Here is an 18,378-nt window from a genome sequence, read left to right on the forward strand (position 1 = left end):
CTAAACAGTGAATAGGATGCCAGTGGTTCAAATTATGGTTAGCTTGTTTTAGGGCCATTATTTTGTAAGGACTGTTGCATAAGGTAGTAGGTAGGTACATTATTATTTTAAGTCTGCAAGAGGATTCTGATAAAGAAGAACTGATATCACAGCAGGGGAAGTGTAGCAACTATTCAATTAAAACCAAGACAAAAGCAACAGAATTGTGTAAGCGTTAATTTACTCACAACTACCTGCAATATTCTGACATTTAAACTCTCTGCCAAAGAAATATTCATTACATTTATATAATTTGACCTTTTAGGAATGAGCCAATACCACCAATTGTCATGTTTTCCTTTAAAATCAAACCATTTCTAATGAAGTGGCTGGCAAGTTACAAAGACTGAGTTACCTCATTTACTGTGCATGGCTAGGTTGATTGCTAAATAGAAAGGAAATGAACATGATTGCATAGTGCATGTTGATACTTGATATTTACTTCCTGAGATTTGAATGCAATGCAAAAAACCTGTCAAAAAGATAGTGAATCATTCGCTATGAATGTATGATACTGTAAGTGTCCACTGCACTGTCTGGGCCATTACAAAGGGAAGGTTATATACTGAACTTTTACTGAGGACACTTTGTTCCCTCCAGCTCTGGATATGAATACTATTGCTTAAATCATAAACTGAGAAGGTGATACTACTATGTTTTATTACTATTAATTACATAAGAAAATTAGAAGAATACAAAGTGCTTTAAAAAAACAGTGAAAGTTTAGTGAAAATGTGTTTAAAGTTTAAAGGAGGTGCTCATTCTCACTGTTCCAGTGCCTGTAGGCGGTATGACTAAATGCAGCATCACCATAAGCTTTAATCCTGGACTGAGGAAGAGTTCATGTGAGAGAGTCAGCAGAACACAGACATCATAAACTGTAGGCAGGTCACTGATGTAGTCATGAGCAAGGGTGGTGGAAAATGATGAGAGGCACTATAAATCAATTCTAGAGCTCACAGGCAGCCAGTGTAGAGGCCGAGATGTTCACTTCAGTCTGATTTTAGTGAGGATCCTGGCTGCAGGTTCTTAGGGAGACCTGTGAACCGAGAACTACAGTAATCGGGATAACCCTAACCATGAAATGATGTGACCTTTGCAAATGCTTCTTAAATGGCACAAGGACACTTTACTGGCATTTTAAATGTATTTATTATCAAGCCCGACGTTCTTAGTCACAGATGTAATGTTAAGAGATTGTGCACTGAGATGTGAAATGGGGTTGTGTCTTTTGGCCTGCTTCCTGATAACCAAAATGGTAAAAGCTTGGTCCACTTCCCCCAAGTGAGCACATATCAATTACCGCTGCTTTAAGATCTGTTTCCTGTTTCAATTTGAAACTAAAGTTTTACATTTGATTACAGTTAAGAGCCACTGCTTGTGGCCTTGATATGAGTTAACATTTTAATATGAAGGTGCATTTGCATGTACATACATATAAATATATACAGAAATAATAATAATAAAATAATAATGGGAAATGGCATTAAAGATACTGTAAAACTCATTGTTGTCTCCCATTAAATCTTATTTTTGACAAAAATCCTACAATGACATTAAGAGCCCTCTATCATCTGATGGGTGCATCACAGACCATTTTCCCTTTTCCATCCATTTCTTGTTGAACAGTGATTTGTTCCTCACAGTCACAGTATCTGATATTCCACAGAGGCCTACAGACTAAATCATTTTTATAACTTAATACTTCATTAATTAATACAGTTGTAGTGATAATCCTTTCAAATCAAAATCATAGCTGAAGAAAACTGAATTAAAAATTAGATTTGGTACATGAAACCACAGTTTTGATTTGTAGGTGAATCTGACTATGGGATGACTATTATGTCATTTTGAAAGGTTGAAACTGAGTGTTCAAAAGCTTGAAATCTATCTGCTTTGAAAGATTGAAAGCTTTGAAGACTTGCATAATGTTTTGATAGGCTGAAAACAAAATCTGTTCTCTCATTGTATTAGTTTGTTTTCCATATTTTAAACCTAAATTGTTATGTGAAAACTGGTGCACATATGTTGGGGAAGCATTTGGAAACTTGAGTTTTGTAACGGCGAATCTTTATTTTGAAACTTGGGTGGGTGTCCATTTGCTCTCATATTGCAGAATATTATGTCAGAGCTGAGTTTACAACACGTCTCACAGTTTTGTTCAGAAAAGCCAAAACAGACAAACTGAAACAAAATCCTGGGGGCAGGGGCATTGCTCTTAACGTGTATGATATGATAACGTATAAATATATAAATAGATGTTGTTAAATAAAAGGGAAATAATTAAATGAATGTCTTGGATTTCTTCTCTATATTTCCACAACTAACATTTAATTTAAGCTATTTCTGTATTCCTACATTTATTTATTTAGCTGTTAACAGGACCTTGTAAATGACTTGTAGCAATCCTGTGGAGTACATGGGGAATCAGAGGCAGTGGAGGACAAGCATGCAACAAGACTTTTGGTCATTCTTGAGACAGAGCATCTGTGCCCAAGGGAGCCACCTGAGCCCTCAGCATAAACCAGCTCTTGCAGTGAGTCATGCTAACATATTAGTTTGAACTCTGTGAATCAGGACCACAGTGAAGCTACAACCTCTGGGTGTGAAGCTTCCATTCACCCGTGAGGGGGTCAATCCTGGACAGGAGCTTTGGACTATACACTGCAGCGAGGGATGCTAGATGGGGACCATCCTGCCTTCCCAGAATGCACCCCAACCAAATGTGGGGAGACATTGGTGGCACCACTGTCCTGCATGATGAGTGGAGTGCAGTGCCCAAATGAATGGCTGCATCACTTGGAGTTTAATACACCTGTCTCATTTTGGATGGAGATTGAAAGCGTTAAACCAACTTTGCAGTGGCCAAGCCCTGAGGAGGCCCAAGGGGGCCACAGCCGCTGCTGCTGAAACCACCCAAAAACCTCTGAAACTGGGACATATTCAGCCACAAGCCTAGATGAAACTGTTGTAACAAAGGTAAAAGTTTCATAACCCTCTATGAGGTGAGGTTAGCTGGCATCATGGGAAATAGGTATAGACCCACAAACAATATGTACTGTGTCTGTTCAAGATTACTCTTTTTCATATATTTGAAGGCGGATAGAGCAGCTGCCAACACCCTGGTGAATACTCTTGGTTAGAGAGTAAGGCCAAATGATAGGACCTTGAACTAACAGGTCTGCCCCTGAAAAGCAAACCACATTGATTGCTCTGTGGTCTGGGCAGATGGGGACATGAAAGTATACATCCTTTAAATTTAGGAAAGTGTGCACACTATGTTTATGTGACATTGCCTTAAATCACTAGTCTAATTTGACCCCTGTTGCTAGCTAACCAGGTCAACCTGTGCATACCTCAACACTCCATTTGTATCTGTCATCAGAGTATGTGCGCATCATGTATGTGGGCACTCCCCTGTCTCAATGGACTCCAACATTTGTTTGATGTTCAACATCTTGAAAGGCAGCATCTTTTATGAGCACATTTAGATCTAAAATGGAACACAAGCTGACAAGCTTATTTTGGACAAAGTATTTGGAGTCAAACCCAGCTAGCTGTTCACTGGAGTTTGCTCTCACAATTGGCTACTTCAGAAGGTAGGTTCTTCAGCCAAAATCTGTGCCTGCCATATGGACCCCAAAAAAGGGAGGCGGACACAGCTCAAACTGGATTTTGTATCCATTTGTGACAGTAGTCAGGGCCCAAGGGTCTGACATTGTCCCCAGCTGCCCAGGCATGATGTTCCCCTGAGGCCCTGAACCTCTTGAGGTTTCGCCAACTTTGTTTTACTGCACCAAATGTTTGTGTTTTTTTTGTTTGTTTTTTTAAGAATTAGTGCTTATATTTGTCTGACTTTCATTTCTGTCTTTCATAATTCCTTACAACATAACGGATACATGCTTTCCTAGCCTAATGATGTGACTGTTTAGAAATGATAAGCCTATCTCTTGCACAATGCACTTCATGCATATTTAACTATGTAAACAAAAAGCCAGTGTGGTTCATATCATCTTGAACCAAGAAGGTCTTCTTAGCAACATAGCACAAAAAAACTGTTGACCCATGTTAATAAAGTTTAATACAAAATATATGCTGTAGCCTACATGCTTTCATAAAATACAAAATAATGAAAAAGTGTTTAGAGTTAGTAAATGGCACATACATAACATCATAACATGATGCGCACATACTCTGATGACAGATACAAATGGAGTGTTGAGGTATGCACTGGTAGAACTGGTTAGCTAGCAAGTGGGGTCTATTGGTTCGAAGCAATATCACAACACAAGAGCAGAGATTTAATCTCTTCTCAAAACCTCCCTCTGAGGCAGGTAAGTGCCTGAAAGAGAGAGAGACAGAAATGACAGCTGACAGTAAAAGTACAGATCTGAAACATTCTTTAAAATGTCAAAATGTGCAAGGTTCCCTTCACCAGCTGAGCTAACTGCTGGTGCCTATTTTTTTTTATTTTCGCCTATTTTCACTTGGCTTCATGTTCTGTTTCATACAGTTTATTTTTGAGATATAAGATTACATGGAATAACCAGCTTTCATTCAAAAGCAGACTCTCATTAGGTAGGCTAGTACAAATATTTGTACTTTCAAGGGCCTATGATCTACTGAAATACTTTTTATTAAAGTATTTTCTATTAGGGTTTCATGATGATGGATGAAGTACTCCATGACCCCCCCACACTCAGATATTTACAGCATCCCCTCTGAGAAAATTGTTCCTGAACACAAGTACCAAGAAGTATGCAAATTGAGAAAGGCCTACAGAAGAATTCCAGTGTTGAAAGGCATTCATTATCAGTGTTTCCCAAGCAAGATTACTGGTAAGTTGATGAAATGACTGCATTGTTTAACATTTTAACACATTAGCAGGCCTCTCATGAATTTAGTCAATAGTGGTTTAATATGTAGCCCGCTTTAGTTAATGTTGATCATAAGGTCATAGGTTGGATTTTGACTGAGACAGAGGACCATTTGACAGAATGGTTAGGAGAGATGTAATTTTCCACTTCTGCCAATATTAATGTGTTATAAAGCCACAGCATTTAGGCATTGTGTTGAAATTTTAATTACATAATGTGTGTATATGAAATGACTAATAGTACTCATATCATGGATGTGATAAAACTAGTGACTAAGTCTTGTTGTGCAATGGGAGTGAATAAACTTTCAACCAACACCTCTCAACATTTGTGTAGGGGGCATGACACCACAGCTGGATGAATCAGTGGATGTGATGATCTTGACAGGTAAAAAAAAAAAAAAAGAAAAGAAAAGAAGAAGAAAAAAAGCACCTCACTGCATTTCCTTCACATTACTGCCACCCTGTGACATTTTAAAGAGATATCTTAAAATAAGCACTGTTCACTCTGCATTTTCACCTAGTAAACATGTACAAAGACTTTAGTGTTGTCACACGCAAACTGGACAGTATTTCGTCAGCCTTCCTAGCCGTTGTCATCAGAAATATTTGAGTATATTCAAAACCCAGAACATACCTTTCATATATCTGCAAATTAGGTTATGTAAGGGTTTTTAGAACATGATAAGTCTTTGACTGTCAGACTTCACAGATGAAAAGGAGAACTTTTACTCCTTAACAGAGGCAAGAAATCAACTCTCAGTCAGGGGTATGCTGAATTTCAACTTCAGAAAAGAGGAGGTGGTAAAAGGGGTTTTAAATAATTAACTATGAGGTAATGAATAGAATGATGATTCAAATAGTTAAAATTCATACAAAATATTGCTGAATTCTGGTTTAATATCTCTCTAAAATATTTGATAAATGTGGTGGATTTTGTTACGATATGATTGCTGTATTGCTAAACTACCTCTCAAGCTGTTTAAATTTCTTTAGCAGGTCCTACTATATTGGAAACTGATCTAAGCACACAGCTCTCCAATCTGGAATAACAGTTATGTCTGATTTAAAAGAAAATATTTATGGTAGGATACTGTGATATGTTGGAGAGAGGTATTTGGTCTATTTTACATTTGATGGATTCAAGAGGGATTCTTTTGGAGTAGGCTACAGCAAATTAATTGATAAATGAATTGTGAAGTATAGCCTACAAAATTCCAAGGCAAGGCAAGTAATGGTGAATAGGGTGAACGATATGATATGTTAGTGCCACAGATGCTTTTACTTTATATAGACAAATTGAATTTTAAGTAGGGAAAAGTGCACAAACAACCATAAGCAACCATATTCATCCCATAACAGGTACATGCGGTTTATAAGAGACTCTGCCTGACAGTCAAACCTCAGGGTTAATTTCACAAGAAGTAATGACGCCTAACATCTGCGCCGGAGTTGACCACGTGGGGACGTTTTTTTTGCAGAGGTAGCAAAACAACCGCAGTGTCGCCTGCCTGTCCGTCAGTGAGCATGAAAAATAAACTTTTTTTGTTTCTTTCTGATAATTAATTCTCTCAAGAAAAAGCCACGACGGTTTTACGATCAGGGTAACTCTTTCTAGACCATGCCCTACGACCCCGACCCTCCTCCGGCTAAAAAATTCAAGCCGGGGTCTGTTTTTTTCCGCCTGGATAAGAATAAACCTGGAATGCTGCTGCCGAGAAAGGGAAATGTAAGCACTCCGATAGACGTCCAGAGGAAACAGCTTCCCATCCACCAGGCGAAACCTCAACTACTGAACCAGCTGAGGCAGCTTCACAGCGCTATTCTCATAGGTACAGTCTGCTACTGTTAACATGTGTTAGCCACTGTTGTAACACTCAGTTTAAAGGGAAGTGAACCATGTTATCAGCTCAGTTAATCTACAGGTTAGTTCTAATCTGTGCTTTTAAATACTTGGCATGTTTCTAATGTATAGCAGTAAACCCTAAAGTAAATCCAATATGTATATATATGACGTGAGAGCCCGACCGATGTATCTGTCAGCCGATATTGACCTATCTGGTGTCTCGAATATGTTGTCCGATTTGTGCCAATATATATTTTTTAAGTTATAAAGGCAGCATTTTATGTATATTTGATCCTTTTTCTTTATTCACTGTTTCAGTGCACTGTTATCAGTTTCTACAATAAAGTGTATTGTCAAACTGTAAAATATCACTGCCTCTATTACACATCTTTACCACAAACACATTTTCAGGGATCACTACAAAAAAAGTGTGTTTATGATTATATTCTGTTATTGGCCCATTTGTAGATATCAGTATTTTTTTTTGCTCCTTAATATCGGTGTCAGCATCAGCCCCTAATATCCAGTATCAGTCGGGCCCTAGAAGTGACATATGAAATATTTACATGACAGGTTGTGACATAATAGTCACTCACAGAGCACTTTATTAGAAACACTACATTATATTGCACTGGTGTTCTCAGTAAAGTTCTGATTGTATTTTATGTCACTGCCTGGCATATTTTCCCATCAAAATATGTGTATCACACCCAGGTGAATATATTTCTACTCCACAGATTCATAGTGTGACACCTGAATTGTTTCTAACTTGCATTCTCTTTCTCACCCAGGGGAGACTGGCTCTGGGAAGACCACCCAGATCCCACAGTATCTGTATGAGGCCGGCATCGGGCGACAGGGCATCATTGCCATCACTCAGCCACGTCGAGTTGCTGCGATCTCACTGGCTGGAAGGGTGGCAGAAGAGAAGAGGACTCAGCTTGGCAAGCTGGTAAGCAAAATAGTTGGGTTTTCCCATATATATAAAAGCATAGTCTGTTTTTTAATCAACAGCTTGATAAAAATACTAATCATGAATGTATTTATGTTTTATGATGACGTTGTTAATTGAGCTAAGTGTTGAATTAATTTTTTATCAACAGATTAAATCATTGTGGTCGATATTTGAGTTGATATACCGTAAATGTCAAGTCTTACCAGGCTGTTAACACCCTTGAATAATCAACAAACTTGTTTCCAGGTCGGGTACACAGTGCGTTTTGAAGATGTCACCTCCTCTGAGACAAAGCTGAAGTTCATGACAGATGGCATGCTTCTGAGAGAGGCCATCGGAGACCCCTTAATGCTGCGCTACACTGTGGTGGTCCTGGACGAAGCTCACGAACGCACCGTGCACACCGACGTGCTGTTCGGCGTGGTGAAGACCGCTCAGCGCAGGCGCAGAGAGCTTAATAAGGTTCCTCTGAAGGTACGAGGACTGTTGAGATTTTCTTACTTTCTTTCTTTTCCTTCACTGCTCTGCATCTCTTTTTATTCACAGCTTCTCTCTTTCGTGTCACCCACTCAGATCATAGTGATGTCGGCCACCATGGATGTGGACTTGTTCTCTGAGTACTTCAACAAATCTCCTGTGCTGTACCTGGAGGGCAGGCAGCATCCCATTCAGATCTACTACACCAAGCAGCCCCAGTCAGACTATCTGCAGGCTGCCCTTGTCTCCATTTTCCAGATCCATCAGGTAGTCTTTTTGAATTGTTATGTTTTAGTTCTTCTAATATACTATATTTTATGTTGCTATGGAAATGTTACACTAAGCAATCCTGAAGAAATAGAGCAGATTGTATCTCTACAGGCACCTGACAGATACAATTCTCTGGGTGCATGTTCATGTACTCTATATCTGTTAGTCGGAGGTGGTGGTGGTGATTCTTCCTGACACTGGAGTATTTGTTTGTGTTGCAGGAGGCACCTCCGTCCCATGATATCTTAGTCTTCATGACGGGCCAGGAGGAGATCGAGGCTCTGGCAAGAACGTGCCGGGACATCTCAAAGCATCTGCCAGATGGCTGCGGTCCCATGGTGGTTATCCCTTTGTATGCATCGCTGCCCCCGATACAGCAGCTCAGGGTCTTCCAGCCGGCTCCCAAGGTAAACACGCTACAGATTGCTACAGATTAGTGCAGACAAACTGATGTGTTTATGAAAAAAAAAGCCCTGGTTCTCTTCTTTGCACTGCACTTCTCAACAATACATGTTTGGTATTGTTTAAGTTTTACTATGTCCTTAAAGCCACACCTACCACATGTGTTTCTTTTCATTGTCTAACTGTTTTAAATGATTGTATACCTTTGCTTTAAATATTTGTCCTCTCTACCTTTTCTTTTTCTCAGGGTTGTAGGAAGGTTATCCTCTCAACCAACATCGCCGAGACATCAGTTACAATCTCTGGGATCAAATATGTCATAGACACGGGGATGGTGAAGGCCAAACGTTTCAATCCTGGTGAGATGATGACACGCACACTCATTCACGCATCAGTATTAACTTCAAAGCAGCTATAATTGTTTTACGTTTTACGTGTTTCGTGGTGGATGGCTTATTCAGTTAGTCGCAATCTGCCACCTCCACACTAGATGTCACTAAATCCTACACATCAGGGCTTTAAAATGTGATGTAAACTTGTATCTGCTGCCCCCAAGTGGTCAATAAATCTGTAATTGCAGGTTTAACACAGCATTCTGTTGACACCTAATAATGACGAAAGCCTGTTTAAATCACGGCAAAAGAGACGTTTTTTTTAAAGCACAGACAAGTTATTATTTATTTTTTAATGTCATGTCAAGCATACTTCAAGGTGATAACTCTACTTACTAATTTATCTAACTCTTCTCAAGATTTGACCACCGTGATTCCACCACTTCCAACTGGGAAAACAATAAGCACAAATGTTTTGTATTTATTATTATTTTTGTTTGGTTATTTGGCTCTCTTCTAACTGAACATGTGCTGTGTGTCTCTTAGACAGCGGACTGGAGGTGCTGGCGGTGCAGCGGGTGTCTAAAGCACAGGCATGGCAGCGATCGGGCCGGGCTGGCAGAGAGGACTCCGGCTCCTGCTACCGTCTCTACACCGAGCCAGAATTCGACAACTTCATCCCCATGACTGTGCCTGAGATCCAGAGGTAGGATGTTGTTTTTGTTTCTTTTCTTTCTAACACAGATAATAAAGCTCAGTATATAGGTCAGTGTGATTGAATGGCCTGTCTCTGTTATTTTCTTTCCCCTGCGTGTGTGTGTGTGCTGCAGGTGTAACTTAGCCGGTGTAATGCTGCAGCTCATGGCTCTAGGGATACCAGATGTGATGAATTTTGATTTCATGTCCAAGCCATCTCCAGGTAAGATTGATCATGAATCACTTCACACCTTCGGTCCTCCTGAAGGATTGGAAGGCCGTAGTAGTAACCTGGTATGTTTACCCCAGAGGCTGTTCGCTCGGCTGTGGAGCATTTAGAGCTGCTGGGAGCGTTGGAGAGGAAGGACGGGCCGGTTCTCCTCACTGCTCTGGGAAAGAAGATGGCGAGCTTCCCTCTGGAGCCAAGATACGCCAAGGTAAAACATCCAGGGAATGCACAGGATTATATTAATAGATAGTGTTTGCTGGGGGTTCTGCTCTGAAAGATGATGAAAACACCAGCGTGTGGCGTAAAAACACAGATACAATTTAGTTTAACACCTCCCCACCTTTTGTTTCCACCATCTCATAGACCATCCTGTTGTCCCCCGACTACTCCTGTTCCGAGGAGATATTGAGCATCGTGTCTCTGCTGTCAGTGGATACAGTACTGTACAACCCTCCGGCTAGGCGGGAAGAGGTGCTCGCAGCACGCAAGAAGTTCTCCTCCAGCGAAGGAGACCACATGACCCTCCTCAACATCTACAGAGCGTTCAAGAAAGTCAGTGGTAATAAGGTGAGTACAGCCGGATCAATAGGTAACGAAATGCAGAAATCAAAGGGTGCATTTGAGCTACCTGTCTATAATTTAGTGTGTGTCTGCTTTTAAAGGAGTGGTGTCGAGAGAACTTTGTCAACAGCAGGAACATGGGGCTGGTGAAAGAGGTTCAAGCGCAACTTAAAGAAATCTGCCTTAAGGTAAACATCTGCACGCTTATCCTTATGTTTATATACTAATACTGTGAGTCTTCTGTCTAAAGATGATAGCCTAATGTTGTCAAGTGTGGGTCTCATTTCATATCCCAGCTGTAAATCATAATTTTAAGCACACCCTGTTCTGTTTCTTCACCTACCAGCTGAATCTGAAGATGGAGTCATGCGGGGCGGAAACGGGGAACGTTCGCCGCTGCCTCGCCCACGGGATGTTCGTCAACGCCGCAGAGCTACAGCACGACGGCAGCTACTTGGCCCTGGACACCCACCAGCCTGTGGCAATCCACCCCTCCTCCGTCCTTTTCCAGGGCAAGCCAGCATACGTGATCTTCAACGAGCTGCTGCACACGTCCCGCTGCTACATGAGAGACCTCTGTCTGGTGGACGCAGACTGGCTGCTGGACGCCGCGCCAGAGTACTTTGGCCGCAAACTGCACTCCGTCAAGAGCTAACCCATAGAGAAACAGGACCGAAATATATATCTCTCATAGGAAGAAAAATTGAAGAGTATCTTAATTGGATTTGGATTAAGACACTTATTGATTTCATACAAGTGCAAATCAGAACAGAACATTTTATCTCTGGATTTCACTACCTCCCAGTTGACAAACATCTGGCATGTATCACTGCAGCAGGAATCTGCATATTGAGGCCTCACAACTTTAACTTCTCCAGACTGTAATTCCAGTTTTATAAACTGTGTACTTCTTCTGCCTGATAGTATCTCATTTTGTCATTCGGCCACTTCTTTAACACCTAAAAAGGAGATTTTGTTTCTAAAGTGTCATGCTTCATGTTCTTTCAACCATATGCATGAATTTTAACAGCACAGATAACCTCACTGGAGCACAGCTCTTTAAATAAGCAATGTCTCGGGCTGATATGATTTATCCTTTCAGTCTTTGTTAAATCAAAGCAGTCTCTGTAGAGTCAAAGCATTACCATTTGTGAATTTGTGTGTTAAGCACCTACTAATGAACCGATTCATAAAGCAAATGTTGGTTAGTTTGAGCATTCATTTGAACAATGATTAGAAGTTAACAGATTTATCACAAATCTTTATTTTGCATCCAACATATTAGCTTTACAGAAGCTAAAGAAAGCATTTTTTTTAAAACTTTCTGTCCTTGTAGTTTTGGCTTTATACAAAGTGGTCTTAAAAGGTTTTATATATGCAAGGACTTTAGATTGGTTTCAATCTATGATGTTATGTAATTACAAGAAAACGCGAAAAACACCAAAGTTGAGTTCAAATGTTTTCACGTGTCACACTGACATGATTTGACACTGACAATTAGTCTGTGTGCAGCATTTGTCTTGTTAGCATGTGCATGACATTTTCCTTTTTTCACATCTATGATTGTGTCACCACTTTTTCCCCAAATACACGTATGTGAGAAGTAGCATGCCAGCGTCTATCTCCAGGTTCCACTCTTTGCTGTCGTATGTTGCATAAATCCTTCTTCAGCCCCTACACAGACTAACAACAGATGTATGCAATGCATGGGGACGATAGTTACTGATCTGATCACTCAGGTCTTTCACACTTCGTAGAATGTAATTCACACCATGTTGAGGAATAGAACGGATGCATCTCTCGTATTTTTTACACTGGACTCAGGATTGTACAATATACATTTACCTGAATAAATGACATAAACAGTTTCTAACTTTTCAACATATCAAATTCATCTGGGTAGAGATTCATCAGACTGTTCCATAGAGGTTGTATGTTCAGTGATTAAATCACTTCCAGATCCACTCCCAGATGCCCAGGATTTCTTTTCATTCACAAATAAAAGGTTGACCATTTAAGATCTGCATGTACTGTTCCAACGTTTATATGATTAAATGCACGCCTTTTGATAAGTTTATTATTATATTTGGTTTGTTACAGTCTTACATAATCACTATTGCGATTTTTTAATAATAAAAATCCAACTTCTGACACAGAGCACAAGTCTTCATGTGTAGAGCAACATTTTAAAGAAGAATATAGACTTTCCTACTGTTTGGTTTTGACACAGTTATGATCCCATAGATGTGTGAGTGTGTTAAAAAACTTTTGAACCATATCAGACCTGAAAGATACCATGTTTCAGCAGCTGCTAAGAAGTAAAAATGTCTGAGAAAAACAATGAGAAAGGAGGCGACCAGAGTCATAGAGAGTCACCAGACAGAAAACAGCTGCATCTTCTGGCAGCAGGTTTTTATGTCTGAATGATGCAACTGATTTACCTCATTGCATTAAAACATGCTGTATTGTAAGTGATGCAATCTTCCTCCAGGATGTCCACAGCAGCCCATAAACTGAGTTTATGTCACAGATTTTAGGTTTAGTGGGGCAGTGAATCTTGTAGATCAGCAACCATTACGATCAGACACTGACAGCATGTCATTCATTGTCATGATATTTGCAGACCCTAATTAGGTTTCCATCTCCTCTCGTCTCATTCAATACTATCTATTGCATGTAGGGGGTCATGGTCGAGAGCAGGGGTGTCAAACATACAGCCCGTGGGCCAGAATTGGCCTGCCAAGGGGTCCAATCCATTCTGTTGGACAACTTTGAAATAAAGAAAATTACAGAAAAGTAATTCCAAATTTTCTGCTGGTTCAGATAGAGACATAATATTGTTGAAACTGCTCATTTTTCACAGTGAATAGATGGTTTATTATCGTAAAGATATAATACACATATATTACATATTGGTTGTAGGTTATTATGGAATGGTTCTACTAATTCGGCCAACTTGAGATCACATTAGGTAGTATGTGACTCTTGGACTAAAATGAGTTTGACACCCCTGGTCTAGAGAGGCTTGTTTCATACTTCAACCTTCCAGTCGCAACTGAGGGCAAAGCAGCATTAAACCAAAGGGGGCGCTGTTTGTATAATTATGATATACTATTGCTCGTACATTTTACATATATCATTCAATTTATGTTTTGTTTTTTGCATATAAGTCTTTGTAAGCATAAGATATTATTAAATCTGATAAGATTCTTAAGATACACACAACATATTGCTGCATTTCTTCTTTCCCTATCAAAATACTACTTCCGGTTTAAAGGTCATAGTTAAGTCAGGTCAAGGTGTCCTTCCACACGTGTTTTACCAGAAGCAGCTGTAACGGGGAGCTAGACGGCTCTTGTGTGTCAAACTAATTTATCCTGTTGTTATACGCCTTAATATTTCTATACCGTCATGTTGAAGTCAGTTGTCCGACTGGTGGGAGCCGCTGCCCGCCTTCCCACAGCCACCACGTCCACGGCCCGAGCTCTGCCGCTCAGTTGCCCGACACTGCGCACTCCTAGCTCGGCAACAACTCGGCCCTTCACCCGGTCTCTCTGGATGTTAAATAACAACGGAGCGTCGTCAGGATACAGACCAAAACTGTTCAGTTCAAAGGTGTTGGGTCCCTCGGCGTCTTGTGGATGCGGTGGACTGCACACAGAAGGTAACAGACTAACGTTACTTGAGAAATTCATATTTAACCGGCTAGCTTAGCTGGTGCCGGGTAGCATTACACGTTTAGAGCGCCGCTATAAGTATAAAGAATATTTTTAGCTAAATGTTCACATAAACATGACTTTTCTAAAGGTGCTTAACTAAGTAACTAACTAACTTTGATAATGTGAGCTTTGTACATACCAGAAAATAAGTCAGGACACTCAAATGTTTGTATGTTCTCGCTAGCTTTGGTTAACGTTAGCAAGAACTCACCTTGAACGATGTGTTTACTTGTCATTGGAAAAAGCAAACATATAACGGTTTTAATGAATAACTGTTGTTTAAGAAGTACAAGAAAGGATTGTTGTAATATATTATGTAAATTATAAAATTGTGTGGCTGATGAAATAGCATGGTGAGTAGTGAGGGTGATGTAGGAAGGTCAGTCACTGGATGACTGAAGACAAGTGATGAGGGTCCATAGCATCCAATTATAATATTATCAACTGCAATAACACAGGCAGTGTAAGAATGGATGATGAGGTTGTGCATACCAGGAATGAATGGAATTAATTATGGTGACAAAACCGAAGTTGTGCCACATGGTGATGTTGGAGTTTCCCGTGATGAAACACTGGCGAGGCAGAAGCTCACATCAGTCCTTATGTCAGAGGTTATGCATTAACTTCAGGGAGGAATAACTACACAGCACTGTCAAACCAAGAGTACCAATCATTAAATCAGAATCAGGTTTTTTGCCAAGTAGGTTTGCACATATAATGAATTTGCATTTGTGTTGTGGTGTATAACAGTCAAAAGTATACACAATATTAGGTAAATAATGTAAAACAGAAAGAAAGAATTTACAATTAAAAAATGCGTCCCATATAATCTAAGTGAGAAGAGCTGCTGCGGGTTTACATGTTAAATTGAAGGGAGTAAAAGCTCTCTGTAAGCAGATAGAACTACAGAAGGATGTAGTTTTTGGCAAAGTGTTAATCTCATATTCTTTCAACACAGGTGACAAAGCTTTTGGTGACTTCCTGTTCGATGAAATCAAAGAGGAGAAGAAGATCCAGAAATCCAAAGCCCTTCCTAAAATGTCTGGAGGATGGGAGCTGGAGATGAGTGGCACAGAGGCTAAACTTACAAGGAATAACGCTGGAGAAAAGTAAGGCTGTAGCAGCTGGTGGTGACATAATTATCAAATGCTTGGAGTTAATGTGGCACTCTAAACAAGCTTATGTTTTGTTCTCTTTTTACAGAGTCACTGTCACATTCAATGTCAATAACAGCATTCCTCCTAACTTTGATGAAGAGGTAGAACAATCGCAGCAGAAGCCAACAGAGGAGGAGGTGAGCCATAACACACATGTTAAGATGAATGCAGATTTGTCATTGTAATGATGTGAATGAAGTTTCTGCAAAAATCTTTCATCCTCTAGAAGTGGAAACCCTCTCGACTGCATTGGCTTGGAAATGACTGAAGCAAATTAATTGATAATTAATGTGCACTATGTTTCTCTTCACAGCCGGAAATAGTTTCAACACCCAACTTTGTCGTTGAAGTAACGAAACAGGCTTCGAAACATTCCCTGGTGTTTGACTGCCATTTCCCAGAAGACGAGGTAAGCACAGAGATTAAAACTGAACATTTATATGTCAGATATCACCGGCACTTCTCTGCCATTGATCCTAGATAACAAAATAAGCTGAATTTGCCTTTGTATAGATGAGCCATGGTGAAGGAGAAGAGAGCGACATCTTTGCCATCCGTGAAGTCAGTTTCCAGCCTGAGGGAGACACAGATTGGAAGGAGACCAGCTACACACTCAACACAGACTCCCTCGACTGGGTAAGATTTGAGACTCTTAAAATCATCTTATCACACCTGATGATATATTCAACTACTTTATTAATATGCTGTTTTGTAGGCCCTGTACGACCACCTGATGGACTTCCTGGCCGACCGGGGGGTTGACAACACCTTTGCCGACGAGCTGATGGAGCTGAGCACCGCTGTTGAGCATCAAGAGTACATCAAGTTCTTGGAAGACCTTCAGGGCTTTGTTAAATGCAACTAATATATTTAGGAGGCAGAAGTTAGATTTCACTTTTCATCAGTCCACATTGGAGGTCGGAGGTATGACGGCACAGTTAAGACTAAAGTAAATGTTGCATCACTGAATGATTGAAACGTTTGACACTCTAAAGAGACTGATGATGACTTTAGTTTGACAGTGAGCCGTGCTGTCAGCAGTTGTCACATTTTAAGCTGCGAGTGTGTTCTCTTCATTGAAATGTGTCTATATTTTTCTGTAAGTTAAAATATCCTGTGAGTATAAATATTTGAAGTTCATAAATAATGCAGGTCGTGACGATGTGCAGAAACCATCATTTTTGAGTTCCTGTCTTTACTGCAACGGTTTAATATGGTCCAGTCAGTATTTGGTAATGTTCAGCTATCTTCGAGCCAGTAAAGGGATAGTTTAACATGTGGAATCAAATCAGATCCTCCATAAAATAATATGGTTTACAAAATCAGTCTTTATTATAATGAATGTGACAGCTTCTGGATTTACAGTGTGATGATCCTGCTTTAAGTCTTACTTACAGCTAGCTTGTGAAGGGAGTTCATGTTGACTAATACTGATTTGACTGTCAGACCATAATATATGAAGACTGAATTTGAATGACATACGCCAATATATGTTCAGATAAAGGAAGGTCAGTGTCCAATAAAGCTCTTTGATATTTATTGATGACTTATTTATTATCATCAGGTGTTACTAATGTTTTGATGTTTGAAAATCTAGTGTGTCCACACAGTCATTTAAAAGTTGATGTGAGGCTTCAGTTGTCTGAGTTAGTCATATTAAATGGATATCTGCCACATTTACAGTCTTTTTAGCATCAAATTCCCTGTTTGTGTTTCCCTGTTGAGCCGTGGTGGAAGTAAAGTAACAAAAAGAGGGACTTTGACACTAAAAAGCCTAACAATGAAAGATATCTACTTGGTTTGACTCATTTGGGTGGCTGAAGCTTCAGAAAAACCTTTAAATACATTTTTGCACAGGAGGACTGGATTTTTTCCTCCATCGCTTACAGTTGAAAGGTCATTATGAAGAGACCTTCTAACGGTCAGTATTAACAGGAGGAATGATTACAGCAAGAAAAAAGCTATTCCAGTGCTCATTTGGGCTGCTGACTGTTTTAAGAAAAACTTGAAAAAATGTGAACCTATTCTTCAACAGTTTTCACTTTCCAAGTTTTCAGGTCTGAAGGACACTAAGTTAAAAAAATATATATATATTTATATATGAAGATTGTGTTGTGACAGTCTAGTGTCTTTTCTGAACTAATCTTTTCTTTTTTAATCCTGGGTTACATCTTTCTGCAGTCAAAGGTTCATTGACTGAGGAAAATCATTTTTACAGACTTTTTCATTAGATCATTTCTGGTGGTATAAGTGTTAAAGCTCAAGTACTACATACAAGAAGCTGAAACCACAGAAAAAGGCTGACTTTTATTAAGTTTCCTGTAATTTATGAGGTATATAAAGTGACTGAGCTGACACTATATAAATTGTAATAATGCATTTAAGCTGCAATTTTTCAATTGGTAAGCAGCACAGACAGTGTTCACCTCCTGGGAGATATCACTGTTTTATTGTTTGCATTATTGAATCAAAGGGGATTTAATGAATGTGCATTGTTTTTTTCACAGTGGTCAACAAAAAATGATACTTTAATGTCAAAGTAAAAACATCTCTGCAAAGTTGTCTAAATTAATTACAAATATAAAATACTAAAATTCATAAATATCGTAGCAGTTACAGCTCCCCATCAGCTTTGCACATCTGGATGTTTCCCTGTTTTGCAAAGTTGCTCCAGTTGTCAGGTTGCATGGGGGATTGTGAGTGAACAGCCTATGTAAATCCAGCCACAAATTTGTTCTCAGTTAGAGTACTGGACACAGACTCAGTCCCATTAGGACATTAACATTGTTTTTCAAGTGTAGCTTTGGATTTATGGGCAG

General features: G+C 39.6%; 2 protein-coding genes across 2 annotated transcripts; both read left to right on the forward strand.

The window, feature by feature from the left end:
• Positions 1-6,388: 6,388 nt before the first annotated feature.
• Positions 6,389-12,736, forward strand: dhx33 (DEAH (Asp-Glu-Ala-His) box polypeptide 33). The gene is made up of 12 exons (XM_062433798.1): positions 6,389-6,747; positions 7,553-7,713; positions 7,963-8,190; positions 8,290-8,460; positions 8,685-8,870; positions 9,113-9,224; positions 9,744-9,903; positions 10,028-10,116; positions 10,203-10,330; positions 10,486-10,689; positions 10,785-10,871; positions 11,030-12,736. The coding sequence occupies exons 1-12, from the start codon at positions 6,537-6,539 to the stop codon at positions 11,336-11,338; spliced, it is 2,046 nt and encodes a 681-aa protein (XP_062289782.1). The 5' UTR covers positions 6,389-6,536; the 3' UTR covers positions 11,339-12,736.
• Positions 12,737-13,972: 1,236 nt separating this feature from the next.
• On the forward strand, positions 13,973-17,092 carry c1qbp (complement component 1, q subcomponent binding protein). Its single transcript, XM_062433813.1, has 6 exons — positions 13,973-14,347; positions 15,361-15,511; positions 15,606-15,696; positions 15,873-15,968; positions 16,073-16,195; positions 16,275-17,092. Exons 1-6 carry the CDS (start codon positions 14,095-14,097, stop codon positions 16,422-16,424), a joined length of 864 nt encoding a protein of 287 aa, XP_062289797.1. The 5' UTR covers positions 13,973-14,094; the 3' UTR covers positions 16,425-17,092.
• The last annotated feature ends 1,286 nt before the right edge of the window (positions 17,093-18,378 follow it).

This window comes from Scomber scombrus, chromosome 14, assembly GCF_963691925.1.
Source record: "Scomber scombrus chromosome 14, fScoSco1.1, whole genome shotgun sequence".
Lineage (NCBI taxonomy): Eukaryota > Metazoa > Chordata > Actinopteri > Scombriformes > Scombridae > Scomber > Scomber scombrus.

What these genes read in the sequence shown, in the direction of transcription:
- dhx33 (XM_062433798.1), top strand. Translation starts at nt 6,537, where the DNA reads ATGCCCTACGACCCCGACCCTCCTCCGGCTAAAAAATTCAAGCCGGGG. An exon ending in CCATTTTCCAGATCCATCAG is followed by an intron (nt 8,461 to 8,684) that starts GTAGTCTTTTTG and finishes TTTGTGTTGCAG; the next exon opens with GAGGCACCTCCGTCCCATGA. An exon ending in GGCCAAACGTTTCAATCCTG is followed by an intron (nt 9,225 to 9,743) that starts GTGAGATGATGA and finishes TGTGTCTCTTAG; the next exon opens with ACAGCGGACTGGAGGTGCTG.
- c1qbp (XM_062433813.1), top strand. Translation starts at nt 14,095, where the DNA reads ATGTTGAAGTCAGTTGTCCGACTGGTGGGAGCCGCTGCCCGCCTTCCC. An exon ending in CGGTGGACTGCACACAGAAG is followed by an intron (nt 14,348 to 15,360) that starts GTAACAGACTAA and finishes CTTTCAACACAG; the next exon opens with GTGACAAAGCTTTTGGTGAC. An exon ending in GCCATTTCCCAGAAGACGAG is followed by an intron (nt 15,969 to 16,072) that starts GTAAGCACAGAG and finishes GCCTTTGTATAG; the next exon opens with ATGAGCCATGGTGAAGGAGA.